Genomic DNA, 19626 nt, shown 5'->3' on the forward strand with positions numbered 1-19626 from the left:
TTGAATGTAAGATGGCGCCCAGGGAGCTGTGAGGGGAAAAGACTCGGGGCCGAGGCGGCGGCGGCGGCGCGAGGCGACGGCGGCAGCGGGGCCGGGGTGAGGCGGGGCCGGGCCGGGCTACGCCGCGGCGCAGCGGGGCCGCCGGGCCGAGGGGGTGCGCGGTGCGGCGGGGCCGGGCGGGGCCTCCCGTCGGGCGCGGGGGGGGAGGCGGCGGCGGCGGCGGTTCCGGGGGCGGCGCGGGCCCGGCGGGGAGGGGGAGGGGAGGGAGCGGCCCCGCCTGCCGGGCGCGCGCACCCCCGCCTGCCGGGCGCGCGCACCCCCCGCCCGCGGGGACGCGCGCAGCTTGACCGTGCACGCGCGGGGCGCACCCCCTGCTCGCCCCCCTCCTCAGGCGCGTCCCCGCCCCCACGGGGCGGCCCCTTCCCCGCGCGGGCACGGGCGGCGGAAGGCGCGGTCTCCGCCCCTGCGCGGCGCGGCCCTCGGCGGCCGCCGTCCCCGGCGGAGCCCCCAACATGGCTCCTGCGGCGCGGGGGGGGCGGGGGGCGGCGCGGCGCCTCCCGCCGGCCCGGGCCTGGCCGCTCCGCCGGGGAACAAAGGCGGCGGGGAGCGGCCCGGGCAGCGCTGGGCTCCCCGCGGGCGGGGGCCGGCCGTGCCGCGGGAGGAGGCCCCGCGGGCCCCGCGTCCCCCCGCTCGAGCAGGGCAGAGGCTGGGCCGCCACCGATGATCTCAGGGGCTAAATATGGAGCTTCGGCTCGTCTGGGCTGGGTGGCGGGGCGCTCTGTGCCGTTCCCGTCTGTCCCGGGCCTCCGGGCAGCGTCGGGCCGCGGCCGCTCGGCCGGGAACACCTGCGGGGGGAGCAGGGGGGACCTCTGGATCCGGTTACTGCTGCTGCTGCCTTGTTCTAAGTTCTGCTCTCCAGTAAATCCGGTGTCACCGGCTGCGCCGCGCCTGTCACCGCACGGTGCGAGCGCTCTGCGCCCTGTGACAGATGTGCTCACACTCGCTCTAGTAACACTTCCCAGGCTGAGGGATACAATGGTTAGGAATTGGGCATCTCGAAATTCTTCAGGAGGAGCTGCTAGCTGCGTGGATGATCGTATCTTTCTTTCCTGTTTTTTTTTCTTTTTTTTTTTTTCTCTTAATGGAATACATATTAAAAATAAAATGGCTTTAATAAAGAAAGAGGAACTGGGGATGGAAAGGGCTTCTTTGTTCTGTCTTCTCCAGAACGTTACAAGTCTAAGAGCTCAGGACAAGAGCAGCAGAAATACATGCAACATGGTGACTGGTGAGTCCAGATTGTCCACATGCTGCAAGTTGTGTGTGTGTTTTCAGTAACCTCAGTCTAAGTTTTATGAACTAACCGTATGTGCTCATGATCCTCAAAGAGTTTCTTGAACTTATTTCCTGGAAAAAATGCAGTTGTGCTGAACAGGGAGGAATTACTTCCCTTTATCAGAGAAAGCTTATTGCCTGGATGCCCTTTTTTTTTATTTTAAAATGCAGTATTAAAAACATGCTGCTGAGATCTAGAGAGGATGGGTGTTTGCTGTTTCTAATGTGTGTCTACGGGATAAATGGAGTACGTAAATTACTATGTTTTAATAACTAACAGTAAAAGTGGCAACTGCAGCAGCAAGCTCTGTGTGTTGCCCTACAAAAGCCTGTTGAATCATACTTGAGCCTTCAAGAGGTTTTCTGTCATAAATGCAGGTGGGTTTAGTTTTAATAAATAAAATTTCTGGGAGTAGAGTGTTCCTTTCCTGAATCTTCATCTAGACCTGGTGCCTGTACTGCTGCATAGGGTTCTGTGAAGTGCAGTTTTGAGGAACTCAATGCTTTTAGTCAAATAACCCCAAGAAGCATTCAAGCTGAGAGGAATGACTCTGAGAGAAACTTAGTCCAGACTGCAGTGTTACCTGTGGTGTCTTTAGCTCTTTTCTGATTGCCAGAGTTGGAGAGCTGTAGAGAAAACCAAAGGAAGATCCTGCTGCTGTTCTGGAGCAGGAGCAAGTACTGTGTGGCACAGTGGGGTTCTGATCCATGGCTGGGACTTTAAGTGCTGCAGTGGCTCAGATGAGTGTTTCACTGTTTTAGGTGTTAGTGGCTCTCAGTGTAGTAACTTCAGGCAAATATAAAGGAAGATTTTTCCATGCTAGAAGAGAGGAAAAGAGAGCTTCCTTGTGACAGGGGAAGATTCACTAGTAGGGGAAGACTGGCCTAGTAGGTTCTTGATTTTGATGCTTTCTAAAAAGAACTGATTAAGATGGAGCAGCCGAGCAGGGTCAAGGATTTGTATCTAAGGAATTAATGCTCTGTTTGTTCTGCTTTATGGTGGTTGGAAGAGGTAGGTGACGATTTGGTGGTGGACCTCTTCTTGATCTTTGGGCCTGCTGCTTGTGTGTCTGGGTTTCTGGTGGCTTCTGGTCTCTGCTACACAGGAGCAAGATGTGCCTGTGAGCAGCTCTTGATAGAAGAGCTGGAGTTCCAAAAGTAAAAGTGAGGGCTAATGGATAGCTGCTGTTGAAAACAGTGTCCCTGCTGACCTCCCCATTCTCTCCCTTGACAAGATTAACAGAGGTGAATAGCTATTCCCTGAGCCGTTCCAACATAGTAAGCACCAATGCAGGAGCAAGGAAGAAGGCAGGACCTTTGCTGAGACGTGAGCCCATCCTATTCAGCAGCAGCTAGCTGTCAAAGAGCATATAATCTCAAAGAGCACCTGTAGTGTTCATGTCTGGGTTCCCAGCGTGGCATCCTTGAGGCTTATTCCTCAGAAGAGTCATCCCTATGAAAGCTGTGTCTGCTAGTGCACCTCAAAGTGGACATGCAGAATGACCGTGCTCTTCTGAAAGCCTCTCTCTAGTATTGAAGTCAAATATTTGCAAGTTCCAAGTAGAAAATTGGAACAAGTTAATTGCTCAAAATCTGTTTTCCAGCTTCAGAGTATGTAACGGAGCCTCTTGCAATTAGATGCAAGATGCAGTCGAGCGTGCCTGGTGCAGGGCCTGTTTGAGTCACTGAGAATGCTTTAACAAGGTTGGTCTGTATTGCTGTCACCCTGGACATTCGGTCACCTACAAAAGGGTTAATAATGTGTCCTTAGAGGTTTGGAGTGGTGGCTCCTCCAGGAAACCTCACTCAGAAACTAAGTGAATAGTCTTACTGGCTTGAAAATGTGTCAGATCAGAATCTCTGAAAGGCAGGAGAATTGTTTTTCTGTCCAGCTGTGGGCTCTACAGGAGCTTCTGTACGCTGATTTTTACAGAGGGGTTGGATTTGCTAAGTGAACACTGTTAGCTGGTGCTTTTTACTAAACATTGGTGCATGTGTTAAGAATATTTTCTGTAGTAATCTCATACAGCAACAAATGTTATTAAATAACTCCAGAAACTACAGATACAGCGCAAGTTGCCTCACGTGCGTTCCTCTTACCTTTGATACTCGTTCTTTCTCCTGTGAGCCTGGTCCAATGCACTAGCCATGAACCTCCTCCATGTAAACAAAAACTTCTGTGTTCAGACTGCTGTCACATAACAGTAAAGAGTGGTTAGAATTTGCAGGAGCTCCCACTGATTTTGGTGGGAATTGGAGCCGGACTGTTGGAATATACTTGGGCACCACCGAGAGCCTAGAGCTGACTCCCATTTTCAGGCAGGCTGTTGCAGTCTTATGTTCAACCACATATTTCTGTGTTGGTTCCACTTCGTTAAAGGATAGTAAAATTATTTAAAAGGTTCTGCTTTTGTGCCTATTCTCTTTAGAACTACAGTCATAATGTATCTGTAGTGATGTTTGTCCCTTTTTTCTCCTTGCTACAGCTTGGTCTAGTAGTACTGAATCACCTCTTCTAGTCCTAATCTTGTGCTGTTTCACATCTTTTCACAACCATCTCAGTATCTGGTAGTGTTACAGCTCAAATCTATTTCTCCTTTATCAAGACTAATTAGTGCCTTAGAAACAAGTAGGATACTCACTGCAGAGCAATTTGTGGGTTTAAACAAGATAAGTCAATAAGGGAAGAATGCTGTCAGAGTATACCCTAGAGCTTTCTAATGCTCTCAGGTGGAGTCATCTTTTTTGTTGTGTTTTTTTTTTTTCCTTGCTTTCACTTCTCCCTGATCATCTGATTTCTTTTTCTGTCTCTCTTTTGTCTTCATGCACGGCATGTTTCATGTTAACCTCTCCCTGTATTAAAAGGACATCAAGAACTGATGCTGCTGTTGCCTTTGTCATTTCCAGAGCTCTGCTTCTCCATGCTTGTAGTTCCCAGTTTGAGGAATCTCTTCATTCCAGCACTCTCCTTTGGCTTGCTATGTTTGAATCGATAAGGCTATCATAGTCCTAATAGCAGTGGGCTGAATGCTGCATCTGGTGCTCTTCCGTTGTGCTTCCCATTAGCTGCCTAGAATAGCACTGCATGGCCTGATAGAACATACTGCTCAGTTCTCCCACCTCTGTGGCTGCAAAGCAGGGCCACAGATACTGATTTCTAAGCTTCTCTCACTAATACTGCGTGCTGCAAATGAATGAAATGCGTGACTTGATTTCATCTGTTGTGGGACTCGCCTGGTCTGGGTGAAGTACAATGCTAGAAGACGTTACATGGCAGTGAGCTCTTTGAATAGTACCACAGTTACACCTGGTTATTGTTCAGACTTCCCTGAGCTGCTAAGGGTTAATCTGAGAAATGTGTAGTAGCACAAGATGCCTCGTAAAACTAAAGCATCTGTCTCGGGCATCTGGCTGTGCATGTCTGCTAGTTTTGATATGGTACTCTGTATGAGATATTAGTTACTGGAATTGGGAATATCCTTGCATCAAAGGAGAGCTGTAGTTAAGACTTTAACTTTCTCTTTCCTTAAGGAACCCTAAGGACCTTGCAATATGAATAATTCTCTGGAGAACACCATTTCCTTTGAAGAATACATCCGTGTGAAGGCGCGAACGATCCCCCAGCACAGGATGAAGGAGTTTCTGGACTCCCTTGCTTCCAAGGGGCCGGAAGCTCTGCAGGAGTTTCAGCAGACGGCCACCACCACAATGGTGTATCAGCAGGGTGGCAACTGCATTTACACGGACAGCACAGAGGTGGCTGGGTCTTTGCTTGAACTTGCTTGTCCTGTGACAACCAGTGTCCAGCAGCAAACTCAGCCAGAGCAGCAAATACAGGTTCAGCAACCCCAGCAAGTCCAGGTAAGCATCTTAAATATTCTCTAAATGTATGTATGACCTGCTAAACCATGGAGTAGTGTTCAGAACCAGTTACTATCTAACCTGAAACCACAGGCAAGCGCTTAAGAAGCAGGGCCAATTAACTTTATATAGAACAGCACTGTTTCCCTTTCGTTTAAGGAATTGGGTAGTAAATTTTTCTTTTGACTGTGCCTCCATTGAGCCCCGCTGCAGGAGGAGTAGCATACATAGCAATGTAATGGTGTAACCTACTGGAGAAATGGTTGACAGTTCTGGCATGTACACAGCTCCCTGCAGCCTTTGCACTCTGTGTGAAGCTGCTATAAATACCTCCCCCCTCTGCTGGTCTTGCTTTATCTGGTTGTTCCAGGTCTTTGTGGCATCTAACTTGCCTTCAGAATTTTTTAATAAATCAATAATCTTTAAATGATTTTGCTTGAACATTCTAGAAGTTGTAGTTCTTGAACTGATTTTTAAGTCAAGGGGAAAATGCGGGGACATCAACTTACGTTATGAACCAGAGGAAGGTACCTTTCAGGAAAGGAACTCTAAAAGATGCATGCGTGTCAAGTTAGATTATCCCTTTGCCCAGTGGAAGGAGTCTTTTCCAATTCTAGTAGGTATTACAGTAATTTATATTAAGTATTAAATGAGCAAATCCGGTACCAGGGATCAGGGGGGTGGAAACCAACCAAAATTATAACTTAGGATAACTGATTTGGTCCTCAAACACTTTTCTGAAATTGAAGAGTTTATAGGTGGCAGGGCGTTCACTAAGGTTCTCTTATGATATGTCTCCAAACAGCTGAACTCTCTCTACAGCTGTAATTCTGATACACTTCAGATTTGAATCTTTCTGCCTTTTGTAGCATGAGTGTAAAGTTGTGAGCTTTCCTCTTTTGCAACAAATGAGGGTATGGAGACACAAATTATTTGAGATAAGGTAGTGTGAACTTGCTGCAGTGCAGTAGACTTGGGCTAACAGCTCACCCGTGTGCTTTTATCCTACAGCAAAGGCAAACTTGCCTTTTTTCACTTGGTAACTCATCTCCAATTACTCTCTCTATTGAGTAAAGGAATACTTAACTGAGACTTCTGTAACCTGTTGCCCTACAGTACCTAGTGTCGCAAGGCTTTTGAAGAATAAAAGCCTCTAGTCTCACAGACATGACTTGGATTTCTGCATCAGACTGTTAAAACTGATCAAGGGTGCTTTTGGTTCTGCCAGCGAGCACGTTTTTCGGGAGAAGTTCACTAGAAGAACTAGGAGGGTTGGCTTTTTTGAGTGCCTCAGCCTTGAAGATGTTCAAGGCCCCCTAAGCAGTTGTAAAAGTCAGAAGGAATCTCTCTCTCTCTCTTTTTTTTTTTTCCCTTCTTCCCTCCTGCTGCTGCCTCCTTTCAGAACTAGTCAAAGTTCAGGCTTGACCCTTGCAAGCCTTCTAGTAACAGAGATAGGGAGGGAGGTCATATATCATACGCTCCAGAGAAAAATAATCTCCTGACCTTCTTGAAAATAACCATAGAGTTGCTGCTAGAGACCCGTCCCTGTTTTTTAAGCTGAATGGCCTGCACCCTGAGGAGTATGAAAAGTATCTGGTGTAAGTCAAGATTTCAAGAGCTTTCCTAAAGAAAGTTGTCTACTCTCTCCCCGCCTTGTTCTTGTTGTGACTGTGCTTTAAAGTATCTGCTTTCACATCCCTCCTACAGATCATCAGTAGTGTTTGTGTTGCCTACCCTGCTGCTCACTTTACGGTGTTACAAGCCCCCAGAACACTTAAGCCGCACAACTGGTACTAGATATGGCTGCAGCTTGTTGTGCATCAGCAGTGCACCGGGGTTCATGTGTACTTGAGCAGCTAGCTCGGAATTATCTTGAAGTGAATGAATTAGCCTTACTTTTTTGCAAGGACAGGGTGGAGAGGAATGACTTTACCCTTTTGCGAGAGTGTTTTTCTGTCTTTCAAGATTTCTTATTGAGACATGATTTATGTTAAGCCCATGATTTAGCGTTTACCTGTTTCCAGACTGTCACTGTGGCAGCAGCAGTAGCAGAGCACAGTGTCTGAACCAAGCTGAATTTTGTTGTCACTCTGGGGTGACAGTGTTCCACCAGAGCAGTGCACCTGATCCAGCTGGCTCGCTTTGCTAAAATACTGCTTGTGTTGTATTATGAGAAATTTTGGTCATCCGCTGAAGCCTCTTAGCTTTTGATCAAATTTATGTCATCCCAGTACTTGACTTGATAATCTGTTTAGTTCTTGCTAATCCAATTGCAAATCAGTGGAAGACCCTTTGAATGACTGCGCTCATGTCTGGCAGTGTGACAGTGGTGCTGAAGGTGACTAATAATATGACCAGTCAGATGACCTCACGGTTGCAGGTGCTGATGACAACCTTATGATCATAAAGATAGACAGACGCTGCTCAGGTTTCATCCTGGATTTTATTTGCTGTGAACAACCACAGTGCATAACTGCTTGCTGCTTTTATTTATCCTGGCAAAAATAAAAACTTCTTCCTGTTTGAAGAAGTTGCCAACTTAGGATTTTCTTGCCTAAAAAGTTCAACAAACTGTTGCCAAATGTTTATTTTAAAGGCTGAGTGGATGCAGTGGTTGGGTTATATACTAGGCAGTGCTACAGTACGAGTGTCTCGGAGCTCCTTCAGTGCCCAGTATCACAGCGGTGCCGTTAGCGATCTTAAAGAGTTTAGTATGTCAAGTTGTCATACCCTGTGCTGCATCGGGGATGGTTGTGAAGGGCTGTGTTTTGCTCCAGTCAAGTATGAGTTTTATCAGCTCTGCCTTTGGGGGTATTGTTGCTGGTTGGTCTTGTGCATTGAGGCCGTTGAATTGATGATTGATGATGCCAGTGAGGAGTTAGCACTGACCTGCTTACTGAATATGGTATTTCTGCAGAGGCCAGTGGACTCCTGTGCTGCTTCCTCTTCCGCAAGGAGATTTAACTGAAAGAATATCAGAGGACGGAAAGTATCTTTGCTTAGCATGTGTACAGTGCATGTGGGGAAGATACTCAGTTTCAGCTTTTTATTAAGACAGTCTGATGGCTAGGTGGCAAGAGCTTCTTGGACAGGGCTTGAGGAGAGGATGCTGCAGGTGAGCAAGATCGCAGAACTGTGTAGGGAATGGTTAAACACCTGTGTAAGAGGTCTTTCAGTTAAGGCTTATGCCTTTCTAATTGCTCAATTCCTTATGTGTCTGCTGTTCATCTTTTTTCAGTCTTCCCCCAGTCTATTCTGTAACTTCAGACCATTGTAGGAAGCTGGGTGTTATTAATGATATGAGGCAGGGAGAGATGCCCTTAAGTAGCTCAGAGGAGAATCTTATCTCTGGCTCTGCGTAGGATACACCTTTCCTTCACTTCTGATGGATGTGGCTTGCCCGTGCCCCAGTCTGGGTTCTGAAGTTTAACCTGGAGGTAGGGCTCCTATTCACTTACCTTTGAAAAGCATCCCAATAAGATATTAGTGTAGCAGCTAGTATTAATTAGCGTTTGCTAGGGCTGTGTGTGCTGCTTCAAAGAATGGTTATAGTCAAGAGTGGTGTTTTCAAGGTAACACCTTCTTGTATCTGGAAGCAGGTTCCTCTTTGAGAGGTAAGCTGTTTGTTTTCCCTCGTTCACATGTTTTAACTGTCTTAGGCCTAAATCCTGCCCTAGTGCCCTGCTTGACAACATAATCTTGATATTGTAACTGTTCAAACACATGCAAGGCCTAATTTGGCCCGTGGAATTCTCTCTCTGATGTTGATAAATGAGCAGAGGAAAAACCTGGAGTGAGAATCTGTCTGGCAGTTGTTCTGAAAAGCTGACTTGTACACACCCCGTAGACCTTGTTTACTTAGAGAGATAGCAAAGGACTTCCTGTAAAGTAGTTGAATAACAAGTTCCAACATTTCCTGCTACTTCAGTGATCAGTATTTTCACCTGCTCTGTACTTCAGATCTGTTTTGTACTTGTATGTGCGCTTTCTGGTGTAACGTTAGAAGGAACTCTTTATTACAGTGTTAGTTTTTAATGCTGGAGTCGCTTTAGCTCAAGACTGTTGTTGCGGGAAGTGTGTTTTAAGCCTTCTTTCCTTAAATTAGGCTAAAAAAATAATTGAGATTGCTCTTCACAGAATGACAGAATGGTTAAGGGTTGGAAGGGACCTCTGGAGATCATCTAGTCCAACCCCCTGCCAAAGCAGGTTCACCTAGAGCATGTTGCACGGGGCTGCGTCTAGGTGGGTTTTGAATATCTCCAGAGAAGGAGATTCCACAACCTCCCTGGGCAGCTCTTCTGCTCCTGCTCTCACTAACTTTTTGTCCAAGTGTTTGACTTCTGTCAGTGTGCTCACGTGTGGAAGTCTGACGTGCACCTACATTACTTCTGGGGGGGATTTGGAGCATACTTCCCACGGCAAATTTGACACCTGCCCCCACTTACCTCTCCTAGATTTGCAGCCTGTCATTTGGGATTACCTTCAGATGAAACTAAGCTGTAAGATGCAGTCTTGTTGTGCCTAGTTGTTTGTCTAGCTTCGCTAGTGGGCAGGACTAAAGTTTGAATAATCTTCTGGAATGTATAGTGTGTTCTTCAGTCTTGCTCTTGGTGTATCCTGCTACTTGCTAGTGTAAACGTAGCTTCAGAAACCAAGACGTGTTTGTGAAAAGAGGCATTTAAGAGCTTGTCAGGTGCTCTAGGGCAAGCTAGATACCAGAAAATCCATGCAGGCAAGAGTTGGTATGCGTGCTCATTTGGAGTTAGGTTTTAGGAAATATTAGGTAATCCAGTCAGTCCACAGATGAGATTTTCTTTGCTTGGGAATTCTTTCAGCTTAATTGTTTCAGAACTGCAGTTCTGTGGTCTTATTCCTTGTTGGGCAGAGAATCTGCCCAGGGCAAGCATGTTATGAATCCTACTTGAAAGTTTGTTGGAGTTAGTCTGTCAACCATGAGGAAAAAAAACTTGTGGGAACCAGGCTTCAGCTGTTCTTATGCTTATGGAGTTATTTATTTTCTCTTTGCATGTGCTCGGTTCTAGACAGAATATGTGTTTGAGCTTAATGTGGCAGATTTCCTTTAAGGGTGTCTTAGAAATTTAGTTCTGCCCTCCTGTTATGATGCAGGGCTGACTTCTAACGCATTTGAATCTCTAGTCAGCTAGTACTTGGTCCAACTTGTAGCTATTTTATGGTAAAAAGGCATTTCTCTGTGTGATGGTAGCCTGCTGGGAAGTGATTCTTTTCATGCTGTTAGATCCAAACTTCTGACAATAAGCAGTTTTTCAATACTGGTAACTTGGCATGTTCCTCTCTTGCACCAGTATAACCCAGGAGTTCCCTGCATAACATGTTCTCACTTTAATCTTCAGCATAAGGTGAAGATTTAAAGTCCTCCCTGTTGGTCTTGGCCTGTAAATTTAAAGCATTCCTCTTTGTACAGTCTTTTTAAAAGTCAGCCACTGGTGATGTTTAGTGTAATTCTTTGTCCTTTTTTTCTCAGGTAGCAAGTTAGACAATGAGGTCAACGTAAGAAGCTCTGGTCTCAGACTGGGTTGAAGTCTGTAAATCTGAAATGAATGCTTGTAGCACTCATGGGTACAACCTACTTGGAAATAGGGAGGGGTCTACTGCAAAATACGGTTGTTAAAAATGGATGTGTAATTCACAAGGGATGCGTAATGCATGGTAGGTAGAGCTCCAATGTTCTTTTAAATCGGAGCAATCTCTAGTCAGAAGCATGATGTCTGCAGTTTGTAGCATGGGGAACTTCCAGTGATGCTGGAGTCTGGCTTCTTAATCTTGTTTGGGTCTGGACTCATTCTTTGTGTGTTAACAATAACACTGTGTGAACTCTAAAGCAGTAGTAAGACATCCTAGTTGTAGGGGTTAGGATTGAGTCCTGGGGGAGTATCATAGGGTCTCGGGTCATGATTGCTCATCTGCTGAAAGTGATGGAAGTTGCATGTGACTTTCAGAGACAGTAGGCTGAGGCTCTGAAATGTTCTAATGGTCCAGAGCTGCGCCAGAGGAGGTTTAGATGGGACATTAGGAACCATTTCTTTACTGAGAGGGTGGTCAAACACTGGAATGGGCTTCCTAGAGAGGTGGTCAATACCTCAAGCCTGTCAGTGTTTAAGGGGCATTTGGACAATGTCCTTAATAACATACTTCAGCTTTTGGTCAGCTCTGAAGTGGTCAGGCAGTTGGACTAGATGATCATTGTAGGGCCCTTCCAGCTGAAAGAGTCTGTTCTATCAAAGTGGAAGGAAGAAAATGCTGTCTTGTCGGGTCTGTTCTTAGACCATGCCTCTTTTGTTGACAACGCTTCTTGCTTAAACCTATTCCATTACCTTTCTAATTGCACTTATGTTTCAGTGCAGGAGCAGACTCTCAATTCTTACTGCTAGCAAAAAAAATAGTCTTTGTATATGTTACAGCAGTAACAGGAACTATAATGTAAAATTTTGTATGGGAAGAAGGTTTGGGGTACTTTTTAAGGTGGTCTCATTCAGCCTGTGCAGATTCTGAAAACACACTGCAGAAGTACAGGGTGAATGACACATTTCCCTCTTTCTGTGACACAATTATGAATCCGAGTAGATAAAGCAAATGTTTCTTGTGTGAAACTGAAGATATATCACTGCAATAATGCATCTTAGTTTGTCTGGTCTTGGGCCTTTGCCTTGCAGGTAATCTTTTGAACAAGCACTTAAACTAATACTAAGGACTGTAGTAGTGATTTTTGAAGTTGGATATTTTGGAGAATACTTACTTGCCTTAGAGGTGTAATTGAAACTGGCTTTCTTAAGCTGAACTCTTAACGGGGAACTGCCTGGGCCTGTTTGCCCAAGGCGGTACTCATACTGTAGGGCAGTATGAGAAGAGTATCAAATGCAACTAAAGCAGCATCCCATCAGTGTCTTCATCTTTTGCAATTAACTGCCTGATCAAATCACTTATTGATGCAGCTTTTTAAACTGTCATGCTGACACAAGGTCATATGTTGCTTGTTACCTTGCAGGATATTATTATAGAAAGTCCACGTCATCTGGATTACAGTAGACTGCATATAGCTCCCAGCAGGAACCTGTAAAATTCCCTATTCTTCCTGGAAATAGAATTAGTTCTTTACAGGAGGTGACTTATAAAACTGGTCTGCAAGTGGTGCATTTTGCTACCCACTTTTTTCCTCAGCAACTCTTAGTTGGCTGCAAATGAATCCTTAACATTTTTTAAGACGACTTAGAAGTGATGTTGGGAAGTGAGATTTTGTGTAGCTGCTCAGTGCAGACCTGTGTGGTAGTGTTCTTTTTGGTATTGTCAGGCTGGCTAGTGTGGCGTCTCTGTGCAAATGCTACGTTAGTTGACTGACTCTAGAAAGTGAGGTAGAAAAGCATGAGAGAACATGAGTAGGAAGACCTAGTTTTGCAACTAAATAAATCTGTGTTGGCTTCAAGCTTCATATGGCCCTCATAGGTGCCACTAATGAAGCTCTACATCTCTCAGTTGGATTTGAAAGGAGAGGTTGAGTAATTAATTCCCTCCCTTAAGATACAGTGTTAAGGAAGCCTGGAGAAGCAGATGGTCATGGAAACCTGGGAGATATCACTTCTAGGACAAGGCACATGCAACAAAGTGGCTGTGTAAATGTGGGGGTCAAAGTGGTGAAGTGTCTGGAGGAGGAGAGCAGACCTCACTTGGTGCTCTGGGAGTAAAGATACCAGCTGGGTTGGGTTCGAGGCCTGGAGTGGGAAGTCGTTGAGACCTGAGCTTTGTGTTGGGGGCTACCTCTGACTCCTAGCTTTTAAGTCTGCTCCTGGACTACTGCTAGATAGTGTGACAGACCTTGGACAAATGAGCATTGATGTGAGAGGATGTGATTTATTTTTCATTTTTTTTTCCCTGAAATAAAAGGAACTGTGTTTGGATCCAAGTCTTAACATATTTTGTCCATGTTATTCAGCATTGTTTAAGTGCGTGAGCTGGAGAATACAACTGAGTACTTTGGACAATAAATGGAATTAAATGGAATAAGTAAATAATGAAAAAAGAATTGGTTTTAATTATCACTGTCAAAGAAACACTTCTGTAGTTTAAAACACAAATGCGGCGGTGTTGCCCCTTAGCACATGACAAAAATTCAGGTTGAACTTGCAACTTTGTGTTGACACCCGCTCATGTAGCGTTACTATTAGCAGTCGGTTTCAAAATAATATTTCTGTGCTTTATGTGGAAAGAGCCAAGTGCTGGTTTCAACTTACCCATATTTCTTACTGCCTGTCACTGGCAAGTGATCCTGCGGCCATTTAGGGGACTGGGGTTGAAAGCAGTAAAACAATCTTCAGAGCTTACTAAGAATGAGCCAAGCTCCTGCATTTTGTAGCAAGATAAACTTAACATCAGAATTGTAATGTGCGTGACCTTAAAGCCTTGCTATTGCAAGGCCTGTTCTGAAATAACATTTTAGCAATGCAGATAGCTCTGAAGACTCTTCTGGCTTCCAGGGATGCAATCTATTGGCTTGAGCCCACAGAGCTTTGAGGACGGAGGTGTAGCTCACGCGCTGTTTTGTCTGTGCTGAGAAGCGTGGTCATGTGCGACGCTGAGCAAATACATCATCTCCCATATCGCTGTTATTACCCAGCACTTCTAGAGTAACTTGGTTTCATTTTCCTGACATCTTTATTAATGGATTAATATATGGAATCATAAAACTGAGCATAAAAGACCTGGAGTATAGACCTCCAGTGATGGACCATCTCTGTTGGTGGCCCCCCGGTTAAATCACTGTCACTTAACTGCTGAATTGATGTCGTTGCAGGTTCAGGTCCAGGTCCAGCAGTCACCGCAGCAGGTCTCCGCCCAGCAGCTCTCTCCACAGCTCACTGTCCATCAGGCTTCGGAGCAACCAATACAGGTCCAAGTGCAGATCCAAGGCCAGGCGCAGCAGCAGGCATCCCAGACAATACAGAGCCAATCTCTTCAGAGCCCCAGCCCATCTCAGCTGCAGGCAGCTCAAATCCAAGTGCAGCATGTGCAGACTGCCCAGCAGATCCAGGCAGCGGAGATACAGGAGGAACACATACAACACCAGCAGATCCAGGCCCAGCTGGTGGCAGGACAGGCCATTACTGGTGGCCAGCAGATACAGATCCAAACAGTTGGGGCACTGTCACCTCCACCTTCTCAACAAGGCTCTCCACGAGAGGGAGAGCGGCGGATCAGCACTGCTAGTGTCCTTCAGCCAGTGAAGAAACGTAAAGTGGATATGCCAATTACTGTATCGTATGCTATTTCGGGGCAGCCAGTTGCCACAGTGCTGGCTATTCCTCAGGGCCAGCAGCAAAGTTACGTCTCTTTAAGGCCAGACTTGTTAACAGTGGACAGTGCCCACCTGTACAGTGCCACTGGGACCATTACTAGCCCCACCGGAGAGACTTGGACCATCCCTGTTTACTCTGCTCAACCACGTGGTGACCTTCAGCAACAAAACATAACCCACATCGCCATCCCTCAGGAGGCCTACAATGCCGTCCACGTCAGTGGCTCGCCAACGACACTGGCTACCGTGAAGCTGGAAGATGACAAGGATAAGATGGTGGGAAGTACTTCAGTAGTGAAGAACTCTCACGAGGAAGTGGTGCAGACTCTTGCTAATTCGCTCTTTCCAGCACAGTTTATGAATGGCAACATCCACATTCCAGTGGCAGTGCAGGCTGTGGCGGGGACGTACCAGAATACAGCACAGACAGTGCACATATGGGACCCGCAGCAGCAACAGCAGCAGCCCACGCCCCAAGAGCAGGGGCAGCAGCAGCAGCAGCTACAAGTCACTTGCTCAGTAAGTTAAAACTGCTTCTCGGTCTCAGTCCGTGATTAACAACTTTTAGATGTTGTGGAGAGGGAGGATGGCAGCAGACAGCTGGTATCTAGGAAGCAGAGGTGCATCTGTCCCAGCAGCCTGGGCGTGATGTAGGGCATTTGACTGCTGATAGGTGTAGGACTGTGCTGTGTTAGTGTTGGTACATAATTATAGCATTCAAAACTTACCAAAAGAAAGTACAGTCTTGATCTTCGTTGTGTAAATTAATAGGTACTTGTAGTACAAATTAATAGATACATGCTCGTTGCTAGCTTCTTCATGGCAGATACTCCGAGGTCGGCACTCTTCTCCTGACCTGTTCTAGGTGTTGCAGTGGACAGGCAGGGATGATTGCAGTGAAATTAAAGTGTGCAAATATGCTAGTCACCTAGTGATCAGTTACTTTGTGTTACGCAGCACGTGGAGCCCACAGCAGATCCAGTGCCTGGGTAAAATGTTGAAATCTGACTAGTTGTGAGCGAACTTCATACACAGGTGTACCTCTCTGTAACACCCTGTCCTGCTTCTGGTAAATGCCTGGTGTGCAAGAGCCCAGTAACAAGCAGTGGCAAGCAGGCATCTCTTCATAGTGCTTGGCAAACCTGGCAGCCAAATGTGTTGCTGTTTGTTTTTTTTAAAGGCTTTGTTGCTAACTTTAAGCCCTAGATTATTTTGAATTTGCTTTTAAAACTTGAATAAATAGAGCTGTTAAATGGCCTCTCTTATATGTGCAATGGATGTAATTTCTCTTTTATTACCCAAAAGTGAAAAGCGATTGATCTGTCAGAGCCTGTTTTTGCTGAATGGAATGAGGACAAAAATACCCAAGTCTGCTAGCATAAATGTTGTTATAAATTCTTTCCAGTTTATAAATAACACTCTTGGCTTTATAAAGGCGTATGTGCCCTCTACTTTATCAGTAAGCACTGAGACAACGAGGATTACTTTCTGTAGTGATGTCTGATTGTTTCTGAGTTGATTGTGGGCTATAGCCTGCGCAGGTCTTCACTGAAAAGGGTTCCCTACATCTCTAGATAACTTTCAGGTGCTGGATACCCTCTTTTATAAAGCTGTGCTTTAAGCTACAGCTTATGGTCTTGTAATGCATAGGGTTTTGTTTGGTTGGGTGGGGTTTTTTTTGTTTTCTCATGTTCAAAGAGCCTTCTGTAGCTCATCTTTTCTCTGACTTCAGAGATCACTTCGTCGCTTTCAGCTACTTGAACAAACTAAGTTGATAGAACTTCTTGCCTTTCTGCTAACCAGGATTTTTAGACTTATATATGAGCCATTTTCTTGGGATCCTGAGGTATTAACTCCGTGATTTCTTTAATAGTTACTTGTAAAGCTTCTGACACTGTGTATTCCTGTGCACAGTGGTCTGCAATTCTTGGGTATCAGACACTTTTCTGATCCCAGTTCTCTGGAGTACTGGGTGTGCATTAGCCCCTAAATACAGAGGCAAGTCCAGGAGGGATGTGTTCTTCCTCTAAAAGGGCAAAAAAGCTACTATAGGTGAACATCTAACTTTTGGGGGTTGTCCCTCTGCCAACTGTGAGACTGAAAAGGAATTTTCCTGCTTGCCCCCACTGTCCTCTGGCATTGTGCTGCTGTGGGATCTGGGAAAGCTGCAGCTATTCTGCTCTATTTGTGAAACATGTAAGTTAAGAAGCAACTGCCAGTTCAGCCTGTGTGCCTGCCTTCTCTCTGGACAAGGTGTCTGCGAGGTCAGAGCAGAAGATTGCCCCTTAGGTTGGGCTGACAGAGGTGGCTGGCTCTGGAAAGCTTTCTGTTCTCTGGAGACTAACAGAGAGAGCGGAGGCTCACTCCTAGCTCCTACAAAGACAAGGTGTCAGTTCACCCTTGGACTCCTGTCCTCTTTAAGACAGAGGCTTGCTTGAGAACTTAAACTGCCTTGATAAAAGCTGGGCCTTTTTAGTCACAGTCTGCAGCTGCAGCTGTAGTAGATGCTGCTGGTGACACAGGGGCAGTAAGCAAAGAGCTGTTAAGAGCTGATGGGAAAAAAGGAAAACCAACCAGAGGCAGTTAGAAAGCTCCAGTCTGAGGCACTTGCAGGCTTTGCCTCTTCAGCTGTTTGGGTTTTTTTTGTTATGCTAAGTAAGGTACAGGTATTACTAAAGTCTCTATGCCGTTTTCATTATTGTCTCTAGAACTGTCAGAGCAGCTTTCAGTGATGATTGACACTGGGCAATTTCAAAGGAGAAGTTACTTCATTATAACAAAGCCTTGCTTTTTGGGGTGGCGCTTAAGAAGGAGAAAGCAAAACTGTTTTGATGTAGGAGTTGCTATCTCTGAAACATTCAGGGTGCCAATGAGAGTTTGACTAAGGGCTGTAAAGCTTCAAGTTAATCTCCTTAATTGAGGTTGCCATAAGACTTTCTGTGGCATGGGATTGAGAAGCTGTATTGAAGAATTCAGAGTGAGTGCAGCTGGAAGGCTCACTGCTCGTTCTGGATAGGTGCTATCGGTTGCCTGTAAAATAAGTTTCAGTTTGAGGTAGTAATTCTTGGTGACTTAAGGTCCTGCTGCAAAGTAAGCTTCCAAAGGGTCTGGAGACCTCTTAAGTCTACAGCAATTCATACAGTAGCTCTTCAAAGAACAGTAGCTAGTCTGCATTAGCAGTGTTTGGTGGTTTGAGAGCATTTCATTACAACTGAATTAATGTTTTGATGCTGGTGGTCTAGTCTGTTATCACTTTATACCTCTTACAAATGAATTAATCTTACCAGCTGTTGGCGATAAGAACAGAGCATATCTATTCTGTCTGCCTGTTATGTACTGAATAGTGAAGAGAGCCTGCCCTTGATGGGCAAGGGTGGGGAGGGGTGCTAGCAGCGTACAACAAACAAGCATACCCAGAACCTTGCTCAGGGCAGTCTAGGTTTGGAGCAGCAGTGGTTGGTAAAGCTGATGGCGCCTTGCTGTTCTTCCCTGCCAGGGGCTGGCGGTCTCTCTAGCTGCCGTGTACATGAGGGTCCTTGGGCCGCTCTTGTAGTGAGGTGATGGACTTTAGTGGTGGTTCAGAGTGACAAGTTAGCTGAAGCCAAGAAAAATGCATTGGAGCAAACAGAGCTTCAGAATCGATAGTTATCTGTTTCGGTGTTCGAGGGGAGACCAGAAGTCTGTTGTTGAGAGGACTTTAGCCCTGTGAGGATCCTTGCCTTTGAATGTACTGGCTGGCTTCTTAATGGTATTGCAGCAAGAACAGCTGATGGCTGTTAGGTCTCCTGTGATGTTCTGCAGGACTTCTAAATGCATCGAACTGCAAGTTGTGTGTATTTGCTAAAGGGATTATAGATATGTCCATTCACACTAAAAGTGTTCTTGGAGAGGCAAATACTCTGCTGTGAGCAGCAATTCAGGCTAGAAAAGTTGTGTTCCTTAGATTAATTTATTGTTAAGAGAGGAGTGTTGCAAAAGGCTCATATCCTGGGGCTAGAGGTAGTGTGGCATTACTTGATTTATTTATTTGTTTGTTTAACTGTCGCATATCGAAATGTATAAATAAACTGAAATGTTTTCTTTCATAGGCTCAAACTGTTCAGGTTGCTGAAGTTGAACCCCAGCCACAGCCACAGACTTCACCTGAACTTCTACTTCCAAACTCTCTGAAGCCAGAAGAAGGGCTTGAAGTGTGGAAAAGCTGGGCACAGACCAAGAATGCAGAGCTGGAAAAAGAAGCGCAAAATAGGCTAGCACCTATTGGAAGTAAGTGTCATGACAACGTGGCCTTTCTTCCCCTTCGAGGAGGATTAGGAGTGACTAAAATGTTAGCTGTTTACCACTCTGGAAAACACTTCTGTTTAATCAGTGATTGTTTTTAAATTTAAACTTTGATTTACAGTAGTAATTATTGCATACTCCCTCTGCCACAGGGCATGTTCCAAGGGAGGTGTTAGCTCTACGCTGAGCCAACTTGAGCACCTAGGCTGGTAGCAGTAGAAAAGGGCACTATATGACTGTGGTGCATGGACGAACAAAATGGCTGTGAATCCCAGCCAAGCTGGTAGCGCAGTCACGGAGCTGCTGTCTTCCTGTTGCTGCAGGGCAGCATTTCATTGTGGACACGGTAAAAGAAGGCAATAGTCATGCAGTTGGCAGGGCAGAGAGTCTTCCTGTCGGATTCTTGCCTGTTTATCTTTTAGTGGATCTGACAGCCTAAGTTCTTGATTTATTTCAGCTTGCGTTATTATACTGGGAGAATGAGGTGGTACTGGGTCTGCCAGACGGTGTGGCAAAGCTGGACATGTGAGAAATCATTCCTGAAAGATTGGGAAATAATATGGCTTTATGGCTTAAATAATATGGCTTTGTTTTGTTTTTCCAGGGCGTCAGCTGCTGAGGTTCCAGGAAGATCTCATCTCTTCAGCTGTGGCTGAGCTGAATTATGGCCTATGCTTAATGACACGAGAAGCTCGAAATGGTGATGGTGAACCCTATGATCCAGATGTGCTCTACTATATCTTCCTGTGTATTCAGAAGGTAGGGGGAGGACAGCTATATGCGCAGCAGAGCCGTGCATGTTGTCAGCGTGTATAGGGAGGATT

General features: G+C 45.7%; 1 protein-coding gene across 2 annotated transcripts in view; it reads left to right on the forward strand.

Annotated features, from left to right (window-relative positions):
* QRICH1 (glutamine rich 1) overlaps positions 1-19626 on the forward strand; it is a 24914-nt gene continuing 5288 nt past the window's right edge. The window contains exons 1-6 of one of the 2 annotated variants that reach the window (XM_068409737.1): positions 1-96; positions 1180-1288; positions 4867-5196; positions 14021-15040; positions 18610-18787; positions 19407-19561. In XM_068409737.1, coding sequence (XP_068265838.1) covers positions 4888-5196; positions 14021-15040; positions 18610-18787; positions 19407-19561 — 1662 coding nt within the window. In that variant the 5' untranslated portion in view covers positions 1-96; positions 1180-1288; positions 4867-4887. The remainder of the gene's footprint in view (positions 97-1179; positions 1289-4866; positions 5197-14020; positions 15041-18609; positions 18788-19406; positions 19562-19626) is intronic. The other variant, XM_068409738.1, reaches the window with a different exon arrangement.

Source organism: Nyctibius grandis, chromosome 10 (assembly GCF_013368605.1).
Source record: "Nyctibius grandis isolate bNycGra1 chromosome 10, bNycGra1.pri, whole genome shotgun sequence".
Taxonomy (NCBI): domain Eukaryota; kingdom Metazoa; phylum Chordata; class Aves; order Nyctibiiformes; family Nyctibiidae; genus Nyctibius; species Nyctibius grandis.